General features: G+C 43.7%; 2 protein-coding genes across 5 annotated transcripts in view; one reads left to right on the forward strand and one right to left on the reverse strand.

The window, feature by feature from the left end:
• LOC126333043 (neuromodulin) overlaps positions 1-15,055 on the reverse strand; it is a 663,909-nt gene that overhangs the window by 229,898 nt on the left and 418,956 nt on the right. The window contains exon 2 of the mRNA XM_049996706.1: positions 10,516-10,677. Coding sequence (XP_049852663.1) covers positions 10,516-10,677 — 162 coding nt within the window. The remainder of the gene's footprint in view (positions 1-10,515; positions 10,678-15,055) is intronic.
• The window catches only part of LOC126332988 (E3 ubiquitin-protein ligase SIAH1B-like), a 456,241-nt gene that overhangs the window by 124,764 nt on the left and 316,422 nt on the right, over positions 1-15,055 (forward strand). The gene's annotated exons all lie outside the window — the stretch shown is intronic.

A 15,055-nucleotide genomic window follows, 5' to 3' on the forward strand; every position in this document is an offset into this window, starting at 1 on the left:
CCTGTGTCTATGTGCCTGTGGTTCTTTCAGTGTGGTCATGTGATGTATCTGACCCCAGGAATGTGTCAATAAAGTTTCCTCTTCCTGGGACAATGAATTCACGGTGTTCTTATTTCAATTTCCAGGAGTGTATATATTATGACGTAGATATACTAGTTTTCTAGCAATGACAAGCTTAGCATCGATACTGGCTTAATATATTTAGGCAAAGTCGTTGAGTCGTCATTTGGAGAGTACGTAAGCGGTTTTAGGTAATCAGATACATTAATTTCCGAATTATGGATTAGAATGGGATGAATTTTCCCCCAATCCTATCGTATTCGTTGGGGGGAAAAAAGGTACGTAATGCACTTCCATACAAGGTGCGACATTGTACTTCAAATAAGCGAAATTTTTATGGGCTTGTTCAGAGACGATTATCTATCTGTTATAAATATAAGAGATGTTTGAATAGCTAATCAGAAAAGAAATTTCCTTCGCAATCTTATCTTTCCATTTTGCTGCAGGTTTCCTGCAGTTTATAGGAGAGCAATTGTCGCATTGCTGTTTCTGAAACAGTGTGCCTGGATTGATAAAATGCGTCGTCCTAGAGCAGTCCGAGTGCCAGGCTGCTAAGACGTCTGGAAGCATTATTGCGGTGCAGTGGTCTGTGCAATCTTTTTTTGGCAACAGTTAGAAGCACTGCTTCAGGGATTTAAGGCCGAGTGGCTAACGGCTCTAAGAGGCAATAAATACAGCCGACAAATACTGCCGTCGATGCCAGTGGCAGTAAATCTGTGAGTCTAAAGAGCCCTTCAGATGGGCCGAGAGTCTCGGCTCCTCGTGAATGGTCTGAGGAGACCTGAACGTGACGTTTCTGTCTCACACGAAGGTAACGGAGATCTCCATAGTTACGAGAAAAACATATTTCCTGAATTTTCTCAAACGGCCGAAATGTGTCGTTTTGTCCAGATATTGTGAATGGTTGAGGTATAGTCTATTTATGAGACAACCAGCGGTTACTGTCGCTGGCTTCTGACGCTAAGGTTCTGTGTTCGATGTGCAATGGTTAACTCAGATTTTCCTGCTATGGGAAAGTGTTGGACAGGGTTAATTCAGTTTCGTGATAGCAAACGAGGAACTAGGTGACTAAATACGCAGAGACATTGAAACCTAAGCGGCAGACGTCCCGTCAGATTTTAAGAGGTTTGCGCCATATGGGCAGGCATAGGACTTTAATTGGTACGAGAACTACTCGAAAGGTATCTTCCACTATTTGGTAAGAAATACGAAAAACATGAAACGACTGTTTGCCATACGCATAAAATTTTTATCATTTTCTACCACCTTAGAGCGCTCGCCGTACCATCGTTGTAGAAATCTGCCACCGACGAAAGAAATGGCCTAAGGCGTTTTGAAGACCCTCATAGATGCGACACTCTTACGACAGCCATTTATTCACGTTGCGCAAGGAGCACTAGACACAAGGAGACGTCAAGTTTTTTGTTTGACGGCAATGTGTTGCGAGCTTTGTAGTGTTCGTTTTGCATTGCTCTTCGCAAGTTGCCTCGAGATGAACAATAGAAACCTATCTTGTAGGAAACGATAGTAAGACAATATCCTGTTTCATTTCGCAGGTTTCGCAGGTTTCACAGGTGAAATGGTCTGTTCTGTCGGTCATGTCCTCCTAGTGTATTGATACAGGGTGTTTCAAAAATGACCGGTATATTTGAAACGGCAATACAAACTAAACGAGCAGCGATAGAAATACACCGTTTGTTGCAATATGCTTGGGACAGCAGTACATTTTCAGGCGGACAAACTTTCAAAATTACAGAGTTACAATTTTCAACAACAGATGGCGCTGCAAGTGATGTGAAAGATATAGAAGACAACGCAGTCTGTGGGTGCGCCATTCTGTACGTCGTCTTTCTGCTGTAAGCGTGTGCTGTTCACAACGTGCAAGTGTGCTGTGGACAACATGGTTTATTCCTTAGAACAGAGGATTTTTCTGGTGTTGGAATTCCACCGCCTAGAACACAGTGTTGTTGCAACAAGACGAAGTTTTCAATGGAGGTTTAATGTAACCAAAGGACCGAAAAGCGATACAATAAAGGATCTGTTTGAAAAATTTCAACGGACAGGAAACATGACGGATGAACGTGCTGGAAAGGTAGGGCGACCGGGTTCGGCAACCACAGAGGGCAATGCGCAGTTAGTGCAGCAGGTGATCCAACAGCGGCCTCGGGTTTCCGTTCACCTTGTTGCAGCTGCGGTCCAAATGACGCCAACATCCACGTATCATCTCATGTGCCAGAGTTTACACCTCTATCCATACAAAATTCAAACACGGCAACCCCTCAGCGCCGCTACCATTGCTGCACGAGAGACATTCGCTAACGACATAGTGCACAGGATTGATGACAGCGATATGCATGTGGGCAGCATTTGGTTTACTGACAAAGCTTATTTTTACCTGGACGGCTCCATCAATAAACAGAACTGGCGCATATGGGGAACCGAAAAGCCCCATGTTGCAGTCCCATCGTCCCTGCATCCTTAAAAAGTACTGGTCTGGGCCGCCATTTCTTCCAAAGGAATCATTGGCCCATTTTTCAGATCCGAAACGATTACTGCATCACGCTATCTGGACATTCTTCGTGAATTTGTGGCGGTACAAACCGCCTTAGATGACACTGCTAACACCTCGTGGTTTATGCAAGATGGTGCCCGGCCACATCACACGTCCGGCGTCTTTAATTTCCTGAATGAATATTTCGATGATCGTGTGATTGCTTTGGGCTATCCGAAACATACAGGAGGCGGCGTGGATTGGCCTCCCTATTCGCCAGACATGAACCCCTGTGACTTCTTTCTGTGGGGACACTTGAAAGACCAGGTGTACCGCCAGAATCCAGAAACAATTGAACAGCTGAAGCAGTACATCTCATCTGCATGTGAAGCCATTCTGCCAGACACGTTGTCAAAGGTTTCGGGTAATTTCATTCAGAGACTACACCATATTATTGCTACGCATGGTGGATATGTGGAAAACATCGTACTATAGAGTTTCCCAGACCGCAGCGCCATCTGTTGTTGAAAATTGTAACTACTGTAATTTCGAAAGTTTGTCTGCCTGAAAATGTACTGTTGTCCCAAGCATATTGCAACAAACGGTGTATTTCTATCGCTGCTCGTTTAGTTTGTATTGCCGTTTCAAATATACCGGTCATTTTTGAAACACCCTGTATGTGGTGCCTGTTTTGTTGGACGTGTCCGACATCAGACACCTATGTATCAGTATGTAAACACATCAAAAACCGTTTTGCATCACCCAGGTTTCCAGAACACCTAAAGTTACACGTTGATTCTGGATATTGTATCACAGACACAGTCCCTTTTACTATTCAGAGATGTCATTAAACCCGGCCAAAGATGTAAACCACCATGTATGAGCAGCACCTACTAGACGGAGGGGGTCCGACGGCCGATCAGTTCCAGTTATTCCACCAAAAAGGAGGTGTTATCTGTAGTTCAACCATGCCTAGACGGTTAATGCCGTGGTTCGATCGCGTACGCATTGTTACTTTGTGCCAGGAAGAGCTCTCAACAAATGGAGTGTCCAGGTGTCTCGGAGTGAACCAAAGCGATGTTGTTCGGACATTGAGGACGTACAGAGAGACAGGAACTGTCGATGACATGTCTCGCTCAAACCACCTAAGGTCTACTACTGAAGTGGATGCCCGCTACCTACGGATTATGGCTCGGAGGAACAGCGCCACCATGTTGAATAATGCTTTTAGTGCAGCCACAGGACGTCGTGTTACGAGATCAACTGTGCGCAATAGGCAGCCTGATGCGCAACGTCTCTCCCGACGTCCATGGCGAGGTCCATCTTTGTAACCACAACACCATGCAGCGCGGTACAAATGGGCCCAACAACATGTAGAATGGAACGCTCAGGATTGGCATAACGTTCTCTTCACCGATGAGTGTCGCATATGCCTTCAGCCTTCAACCAGATAATCGTCTGGAGGCAACCACATCAGGCTGTACGCCTTAGACACACTGTCCAGCGAGTGTAGCAAGGTGGAGGTTCCTTGCTGTTTTCGGGTGGCATTATGTGGGGCCGACGTACGCTGCTGGTGGTCATGGAAGGCGCCATAACGGCTGTACGATACGTGAAAGCCATCCTCCTACCGGTAGTGCAACCATATCGGCAGCATATTGGCGAGGCATTCGTCTTCGTGGACATTTCGCGCCCCCATCGTGCACATCTTGTGAATGACTTCCTTCAGGATAACGATATCGCTCTACTAGAGTGGCCAGCTTATTCTCCAAACATGAAACCTATCGAACATGCCTGGGATTGATTGTAAAGGGCTGTTTATGGATGACGTGACCCACCAAGCGCCGTAGAGGAATGGGCTAATCTGGATCAACAGTACCTTGATGAACTTGTGATAGTATGCCACCACGAATACAGGCTTGCATCAATGCAAGAGAGCGTGCTGTTGGGTATAAGAGGTACCGATGTGTACAGCAATCTGGACCACCACCTCGGAAGGTCTCGGAACAACATGCAATGTGTGTTTTTCATGAGCAATAAAAAGGGTGGAAATGATGTTTATGTTGACCTCTATTCCAATTTTCTGTACAAGTTCAGGAACTCTCGAACCAACTTTTTTGATTGGTATATATGAGCGAGGACGGCTATAAGTGCTTTCTGTGCGGATGCACCAAATCTTCGGAACGTCTGCGCGATTTAGCGTACGCTACGAGCACTGGGGTTAATGGAAGTGGGGGCGATACTTGTGGCTGACAGGTTGAGAATTCGGGTAGTTTGGGAGTGTGTCCCGATAGCCGAGGCAGTGAAGGCAACCGTTCTAGAGGAGCGTGCCTTTTGGGTTCGAGTCCCGGTCCGGAACAAATTTTATAGTTTCCACCTTCGATTTATTTTAATGCTTGTAGGTTAGCTGAAACCCTGTTTTGTAATAAAGGTCCAATAACAGTCACTTGTAGTTCGGTCTGTTGCTCGTACATCTGACGATTTTCCTCTGTTAAAAACGACATGCTATATTTTTTTTTCTAGGAATTCTTTAATCTAATCCCAAAGCCGGACTGATAATCCATATGCTCGATGTTTATTTTTTTCTCTCTAAGTAACCGTGCGAAATTGTATCAAACGACTTCCGGAACGAAGAATGAGGACAGAAGTGAGATAATTCCGTAATTCTAGTATTTTCTCCGTTTAGTTCACTTTTTGGAAAATTTTATCGATGACTAGAGACAGTTCTCCATCCTGTAGACGATCGAGCACGTCACTTCATCCGTAGCGGAAAATGCTGTATAATTGTGTCGCAGCAGTGTTGCTCGTAACACTGTCTCCATAAGCTGACCGCGGATGTCTGAGGATATTTTCTTCTTCGCCCACAGTACTCCTGTCTTTGTGCCATAGCTTACTAGTAATCTTCCCTTACAGGTTGCTGGTTGCATACTGAGCATAACTGCATTTTGAAGTACAGTTCGTCTTGGCGTGTACTCTCCCTCTATAGTATGCCAGCAGAAACTACTTTCCGAAATGACCTCGTACGTATGGAATTTATTTATTAACGATGCATCAAAGCATGCACTTACAGCGCCGCGAAACTGTGACATCACACATCCAAGGTTATATCACGGGCATAGATTTTACTTAATGGAGGGTTGAGCTATACAAGTAACAAACATTAAGTATCATCTGAAAAGGCTTTCTAATATCATCAGCTGCACCAGACTGAGTTTTGAGTCAAGAAGTTCGTGACATGAACTATAAAGGATAACGACTGGGAATAAGAGAAAAGATGTACCGGTGACACTAGTTAATTGGTTAATATTGTTACGATGTATTTAAATAGCAAATACAAAAAGACAGTAAGTATTTGTTCACGGCATACAGGATACACTGAAAAGGTATATTCTTTGAAACGTTGCACACTTTCTACCCAACTGCAGTCTCAGTGAAGAACAGTAGTTTATTCACTTGAAATATCAATGCACTAAAACTTTTGCTTTGTATCTGCTAATAAGAAAGCGCCGAATCTATTAAATAAATTTTGACGTTGTACTTAATTGAAAATTAACGATGTAGACGTCAATGACGATTTCAGCAACGCGTGTAATTGTACATGTTTAGTAGAATGGAGGATAACTTTTACAGAACTGTTCAATTTGTTTCGTATTATTTCGTATCTGGTTCCAGTGCGAATGTGTGTGGTGGTGCTGAATTGGAAGGCAAATTGCATTTCCAGCATCACTGTGCAGTATAACAAGTGACATTTGCAATAAAAGAAAATATTTGTGGTGGAACACAGAAAGTTATGCATATTAGCGGTTTTGTGGGCTGCATTAAGTAAATTTTTAACGTTATTGAAAGCAACTAGTTGGATTAATTCTCAAACTCGCTGCATACGAACGTGAACGCTGAAATTTTCTTGACATTTTCGATATGTTAAAACGTAAGTCATGATTATAAAGACCTACCAAAAATTTCAAACATATAAAAACAACTTCAAGCACGTTGTTACTTTATAATGATGTAATGAAATAGCTACCTACACAGATAATGTCTGCATAGGCCCAGTGAGACTGCCAAACATATACGTAGGCTCCTGCGTCTGGTGTCAGACTATGCCCTGAAGAAGACAACAGGGGCGAAACGTCAGTTATTTTAGTATTTTAGCATATTAAGTATTTTATAAGATGACATGACAGTATACCTACAAATATTTTAACGAGATTCCAATACAGTTAAGGTGTAACCTCCATGAGGAGCAGTTCGCAATAATAAGAGCGACCTCCGTAGAAAATGTTTTGAAGTAAACGGTTTTGTAATGCATGACACAGCAATTTTGGTAAATAAATGCCTATGTTCAACACAAAGTAATAAAATATAACTTTTAATATTATTCAAAAGAAAGTATTTTCTACGATAACAGTATAAGTATAGTAACGTCATGAGTAAAACGATGTGGACTCGAACCCAGAATCGGGCTCTTTTTAGCGAGGAATTCTCTCGCGAATAAGTTATCCAAGAACGAATCACGACTCGCCCTCTCAACTTCGGTACTTCCGTTACCCGTGTCGTACTTTCCAAAATTCATCTAAGCGCTGTTGCATACTCTGTTGGACGTGTACTTCTGGAAGAAGTCTGGAAAAACAGTCACAGTGCAGGAATTGTTTGGAGAATAAATCTTTCACTCTGAGTCAGTCATCGGAGGAATATCTTTGCTGACAATTACCATTGGAGTTAATATGAAATTATGAAGATCAAAACAGTGAAGCTACCTGTAACAAGGTTCACAGTGTGGAAGCGTCATTTTGTCGAAATTCCCTCATTATTACGCTTTTTGTTTGGAATCACAATGCGAATGACGGATTTTTCACATCTCAGAGAGTGCACAAAACACTCATTTCGATAAATTCTGACATTTTCAAGAGTCGAGATATATCACTGCGTCATGGAGGTACAGCAGAAAGCAATATAAAAGGTGTTAAGCGAGGAACAGTGAATATTTTAGGAACAAGAGGTAGACTAATTACAACAGAACATACCATAAAACATTTTGTGACCAGACGAAACTTTGATTGCTCTGGGAGAAAATTCATCAAACTAGAACACAGTCCATTTTATTACAAAATGAGTAAAATATTTACTTAACTTTGACGTACTTCGTGGCCACAGAAGTAAAGGATAATTTACAACTGTCACTGATGAGCAAAGCATCACTTGATATACTTATTAACAAACTGTTCTCTTCCAATACAAAATACAACATTTACTAAAGTACATTTCATCAGCAACCTTAAAAACTGACACTGTCCTAAACGATGCTGTTGACTTCTGTAATTGAGGTCTCGAACAGGAGCAGAGTTCTTGCGTGCTCTACACTATACTGACCTCAGAACAAGGGCGCTGCTATACTGAGAGGAAGGCGTGCCTTCTGGAGTGTCTCCCGTTCGTTGTTGCGGGCTGCAGCGAGTCCTCACTAATGTCTGTGGTATCGATTCACGATGCCGACATTGGTGTGGCACCACAAACTATGCACAATACCACAAAACATGTCTAACTTTCATTGGTTTCAGAGATACAGTTGAACACAGAGATATTTTTCGTTTTTCATGTTGGTACTCCAGTTGCTGTGAGTTTATTTATCGATTGTCATTTCTGTCAAGCAGCACTTGACTATAAATGAATGTCTGAGCTTTCATATTTGTTGGCCAATTATGCTGTATCGTTTGAGGATGCCAAACGTGTTTTCAAATGGTCTGCTGATATGACATTGTGTATCTGTTTTGTAATGGAATCGCTGCCGCTGGTGCTTGTATCGAGTACGATAACCGCAGAGTAGCAGATTCAATACTCTTCACCCATGTTTCCACAAAACGGTATGAGACTAGTGGAGTAATTCGCCACTATATATCACACGAATGGGCAAATGAACAGTGTGTGAATCAAGTGCAAGTCATTACGAAGTTGGCAGAACGTACTCATTCAAAAGGCACATGCAGAATCTGTATTAAAAAAATGGCTCTGAGCACTATGGGACTTAACATCTGTGGTCATCAGTCCCCTAGAACTTAGAAGTACTTAAACCTAACTAACCTAAGGACATCACAGACATCCATGCCCGAGGCAGGATTCGAACCTGCGACCGTAGCAGTCACGCGGTTCCGGACTGAGCGTCTTAACCAATCTGTATCCGTATCGGCGTTACAAAAGGAATAATACGGCGGATATGCTCGCCTATATGTATGAAAAAAATTCAATAATGTATATAATCGATGAATTTGACTCTGTATCGAGACACTGTGGTTAGTGTTGAATGAAACTCTTATGGGGGCCTTTACCTTCTCCTAGTATCTATCAAGAAACTGGAGCCGGAAAGTATAAAACTGGCTGTAACTGGCAATTGCATAATAATCATATGCATCTGTCCCAACGTAGGTTGAGGCAGTTTTGGACAGCTGTGTCACTGCCATGCATAACAGCTCGATGAAACTTGGACCATACATAGAAAGAACCGATACCGTTTGGTAGAGAAGTTAACTGAACGTAATGTACAATGAGACCAGCGGAAATGACAGTTTTATTCGAAGGTGAGACAACCTCATGAATCCATGAGCCCTGTATGTCAGCAGGGGACGGTTCAAGCTGGTGGAGGCTCTGTAATGGTGTGGGGCGTGTGCAGTTGGAGTGATATGGGACCCCTGATATGTCTAGATACGACTCTGACAACTGACACGTACGTCTCATCACCTGCGACCATTCACGTCCATTGTGCATTCAGACAGACTTGGATAATTCCAATAGGACAATGCGACACCCCACACTTCCAGAATTGCTACAGAATCCTCCAGGAACACTCTTCTGAGTTTAAACACTTCCGCTGGCCACCAGACTCCCCAGACATGTATACTTTTGAACACATCTGGGAATGCCTTGTGTTGTGTACATAGTTCCACATAGTCAGCGCGTACACAACTTTCCCACTAGAGCGCGCCACGCTAAGCACAACAGAGCAGGCGCAGCGCTCGTCCGTCTCCGCACTACGAGATGGCGCTGCCATAGAGACGGACCAAATTCTGCTTCCGCCGATCCGCGTACTAGCATGTAACGCAGCCAATGAGATTGCTGCTAACTTAGAACCTTTTCTCCTCGCGGATCACACTCGCGCAGTGATACATGAACGTGCGAGGTATTATAACGAGTGTACAGACCTTCGATTAGCCAGTCTGCATTTGCCTGCACCAGTCTGTACGAGTTCTACATTTGTCTGTACCAGTCTATAGTCAAGATTCAGTCTGCGCCTAATAAGATTACCATATTCCTGTGCATAGCCATGAAGATAAATGTATAGACACTTTTGTCAAGTATCAGAGATATATATGAGAATAAGATTAATGTACCAATACCAAAGGAACTTCAGATTGTCAATTGTAAATAGCATCCAGAACCAAGTTAAGTAATTTTTATGATTGTTATTATTTTAATAAATGTGTGTGAAAATTATCCAAATTCTGCTTAAAGTTGGTCACCGTCAATCTGCTACTCTAAGAATGCAGTGGCGTTTCTATCGTCTGACCTAACGGCAGAAGATAAACACGCCACGATAAGACGAGACATATTGCTTACACTCTCCTACTTCGTTAGAGCGACAAGTCAAATAATCTGATGGTGTGTGTACTGAAGGTGTACACCACACCTTGCATCACGCGGTTCAAAAGAGGTCTTCACCCTATCGCACTCTTAACGGATTTATGGAGAGCCCTGCAGGATTCATTGTGTCGGTTCCCTCCTGCACTACTTCAGACATTAGTCGAGTCCATACCAGGCCGTGTTGCGGCACTTCTGGGTGCCAGTTTCTTTGGCTCTCCAGCGTGTACATGGTCCAAGTTGCACCGAGCTGTGTCACCTGGCAGTGACACATCGTGCGAAAGTCACCTTGGTCTCTGAGTTGTGCACGCGGTGTACTGCGCTGAGCGGCGCGCGCCTACCTTTGTCGTCTGCGCGGAACTCGGCAGCGAGCTCGGCCTCTGTCGGCTCGTTCTGGTCCTGCGCGTCGCCGGCGCGCATCGTCTTGCGCGTCTTGTGGCCGCGGAACACTGCCTGGATCTTGGTGGCCGCCCGCTGCGCCTCGGGGTCGTTGGGGTCGATTCCTGCGACAGCACACACACAGGCGTCAGCCGCGCTGGAGATGGCGCGGTACACCGACCAGAACACCGTCACCATGGCGCGCCCCTGCAAGACCACACAAGGCACACGGGCAGGCCGGCCGGCGGGGGAGCGGGCGCCGCACGCATGCTCCAAGCGCCAAGCTCCAAGCGGCGTGCACGGGCCAGCTCAGCCGCCAAGCGAGCGCTGCAGCCTACTGTGCCGGCACTCACCTGAAAACCAGCTGTATGAGTCTACGCACACAAGGCCTGAAATTGACTGGGATGTACCTCGGCAGTCAGACGGTTACTAGGCGATCATCAAGGATGAGTCGTTATCAACAGACACGAAATGAATTTTTGGTGTTCCCCACGGTATCGTGGTAGGACCAATACTGTTCGTATCATAGTAATGATATACCATGCAAATTAACATTCACGTTCACATTCTAGCTGATGCTTGAAAAATACGTAAGGTGTTTCTGGAGGAATACATAACGTGTATGTATGTGTGTGTGTGTGTGTGTGTGTGTGTGTGTGTGTGTGTGTGTCTGTGTGTGTGTGTGTGTGTTTTCCACCTCTCCTCCTAAACTACTGCGCCGACTTCAGCCAAACTTGGTACACGTATCCCTTACTGGGCGGGGAGTGGGGGTGGGGTAAAAGTAATCTACCTTTCGTAGTTCAGTAGATATGACGTCAAAAACAATGAGACGCGTGCGAAACTTCCGAATCATGCATTAGGTATAAATTTATTACTTCTGTGCTACTAATGCTATCCATAATAAATTTCGCAGACAGATGCCGCAAAATGCACCTGCAAAATTATATCATATTCCAGGAAATATGACTTATAAACACATGTTGTTGTTGTGGTCTTCAGTCCTGAGACTGGTTTGATGCAGCTCTCCATGCTACTCTATCCTGTGCAAGCTTCTTCATCTCCCAGTACTTACTGCAACCTACATCCTTCTGAATCTGCTTAGTGTATTCATCTCTTGGTCTCCCTCTACGACTTTTACCCTCCACACTGACCTCCAATGCTAAATTGGTGATCCCTTGATGCCTCAGAACATGTCCTACCAACCGATCCCTTCTTCTGGTCAAGTTGTGCCACAAACTTCTCTTCTCCCCAATCCTATTCAATACTTCCCCATTAGTTATGTGATCTACCGATCTAATATTTAGCATTCTTCTGTAGCACCACATCTCAAAAATTTCTATTATGTTCTTGTCCAAACTGTTTATCGTTCCTGTTTCACTTCCCTACATGGCTACACTCCAAACAAATACTCTCAGAAACGACTTTCTGACACTTAAATCTATACTATAGATGTTAACAAATTTCTCTTCTTCAGAAACGCTTTCCTTGCCGTTGCCAGTCTACATTTTATATCCTCTCTACTTCGACCATCATCAGTTATATTGCTCCCCAAATAGCAAAACTCCTTTACTACTTTAAGTGTCTCATTTGCTAATCTAATTGCCTCAGCAGCACCCGACTTAATTCGACTACATTCCATTATCCTCGTTTTGCTTTTGTGATGATCCTCCTTTCAAGACACTATTCATTCCATTCAACTGCTCTTCCAAGTCCTTTCCTGTCTCTGAAAGAATTACGATGTCATCGGCGAACCTCAAAGTTTTTATTTCTTCTCCATGGATTTTAAGACCTACCCCGAATTTTTCTTTTATTTACTTTACTGCTTGCTCAATATACAGATTGAATAACATCGGGGAGAGGCTACAACCCTGTCTTACTCCCTTCCCTTTCATATCCCTCGACCCTTATAACTGCCATCTGGTTTATGTGTGAAAAACTGCTGCATTGTGCATGACGTTACAATTTATTACTTCTTTGCTACTAGCTCTATTCGCAACACATTCTGGAGACACTTTCTATATATGCCGCTGAATGTATCTGCACACTTATGTAAATGTAAAACTGATCACGTGATATGATGTCATAGCATTGAAATGCGTGAAAAGATGCCCCATCGTGGATGACTTTTAAATTTATTACTTCTTTGTTGCTAACCATATTTGCAACATATTTCACAGATGATGATGATGATCATGAAGTCCCATACTCCTTGACGGAGCGTAGGGGGACGATGCGGGAGACCCGCACCGCTGTACTAGGTAAAGGTCTTAGTGGAGGTGGTTTGCCACTGCCTTCCTCCGACCGTAATGGGGATGAATGATGAAGACGACACAACAACACCCAGTCATCTCGAGGTAGGTGAAAATTCCTGACCCCGCCGGGAATCGAACCCGGGACCCCGTGCTCGGGAAGCGAGAACGCTATCGCGAGACTACGAGTTGCGAACATTTCACAGATAGTAACCACATATGCCACTGAAAGTACGTTCAGCAATGCAGAGTGTATCAAAAAGAATCATCTGATTTTTAATAAAATCATAAGTATTTTAGTATTTGATATATGTGCGTGAACAACGTAATGTTGGAAAGAGCAAACATGGTTCTCGCTGCGTGGCAGCAGGGTGCGCCCACTTCATTTCTACTAAAAATGGCGTTGGGACAACAGAAAGCATTTTGCGTTCTACGTTTTGCGCAGTGCGGGTCAGTAATAACACTTCAGCGTGATTTTCGCACTAGGTACGATGTGGATCCTCCTACAGCATAGAGCATTAGACGATGGCATGAATAATTCCGAGAAACAGGTTGTTTGCGTAAAGGCAAATCGCCGGACCGTCCCCTAATGTCTGACAGAAGACGTCGAACGCATCCGCCATACTTTCACAAGGAGTTTACAGAAATCCGTTCGCCGTGCATCTCTACAGCTCATCATGGCCCCAATGTCCGTCTGGCGTGTCTTGCGTCGACGTTTACACATGAAACCATACAAAAGTCAGCAACTGCAAGCTCTTCGTCAAGATGACAAACAACAGTGTGTGCAGCTCTGTAATTTCGGTCTTGGCGAGATTGAGGATAACAGTTTTCACTTAGTGTTTAATGACGAGGCAACATTCCATGGAAATGGAAAGGTGAACCATCATAACGTGAGAATATGGGATACGGAACAACCACACGAATTTGTACAACATGAGAGGGACTCTCCAAAATTTAGAGTCTTTTGTGCAGTTTTGTTGGCACACAAAGCATCTGCGCCCAGCGTACAGAAACTGTGCAGGGTACCGTACTTATACATTTGAACATTATGCATATATCTTTGTATGACTGCTTCATAATTTCAAAGGTATTTTCACGAATACATGGAAATGAAATTTTTTCGATATCACATTACAAACACAGTTCATATTTTGTTTTCGTTCCAAATAGAAAATTGGTAAAGCATAGCCGCAGAATGCCGAGTTTGTCAGCAAGTAGTAAATATTTTAGGAGGTGACTACGAGGTGATAGCATAAACTAATTCGAATATAAAGATTTCAAATAACGCGTGGGCAATTTTTACTGGTTACAGAGAGACAGCTGGTTAAAGACACAAGTATTCATTTACGGAACTGATACTCCTATTGTTATGATTTTATTTACCTATTGTCGTTTTTATGAAGTACCTGAATTGGCAGACCCTTGAAGACAGACGTCAGTTCGCCGGCGAAAGCCTGCTTACAAAGAATAAACAACTTGTATTAGCAGTAGGATCTAGAGATATTCTTTAGACCAGGGTTGTCCAACCAGCGGCCCAAGGGCCGCATGCGGCCCATAGCATCAGTAAGCCCAAAGACGTGAGCATCTATCAAACGATCGGTAAAACAGGACGAAATGGAAAAAAAGTTCTTAAAATTCTGTTTATGTAAAGTAATGGTAAGTGGAACATCTTCAATTTAAGACTCCCGCGCACTATGCTATTCTCTCGATGGTCCATCCCATTGTTAACATTGCTGCCCGTACTATATTTGGACCCGCACAGTCTCGTCGTTATAATCAGCCAATCAGTTAAACGCGCTGGTCAATTGTCTTTCGGCAACTTCTGTGGCAACTGCGAACCGAGAGTTAGAGACGTATAATGTAAGTAATTTGTGGAAATACGAGGAAATTCTGCGTTAATTCTGCTGAAATGTATAAAGAGCCTTCTTCACTGTAGTTCCGATCACCATAAGTGAGTAGAAGTTAGAAATCCTCATGTGGCTTGAATCTGTTAACTGTATACGTCCTCCGATAGTAGTTTTTTGGGGTGTGAAGTATGTTATGTGCGCCCCCAAAGTTCTCATTACCTCTAGTGAGTCTCAGGTAAGGTAAAATGTTGGGCGCCCCTGCTTTAGACCCTTAACTAACGCTCCTGCGGTCCGCGACGACAAGACTAATTAGAGTGCGCACAGAAGCATTTAAACAGTTACCCTTCCGACGTACCGTACGCGATTAGAATGAAAGAAAACGCAACCCTGACTGTGCCAGAGGGTAC

The sequence above is a fragment of the Schistocerca gregaria genome, chromosome 2, assembly GCF_023897955.1.
Source record: "Schistocerca gregaria isolate iqSchGreg1 chromosome 2, iqSchGreg1.2, whole genome shotgun sequence".
Taxonomy (NCBI): Eukaryota; Metazoa; Arthropoda; class Insecta; order Orthoptera; family Acrididae; genus Schistocerca; species Schistocerca gregaria.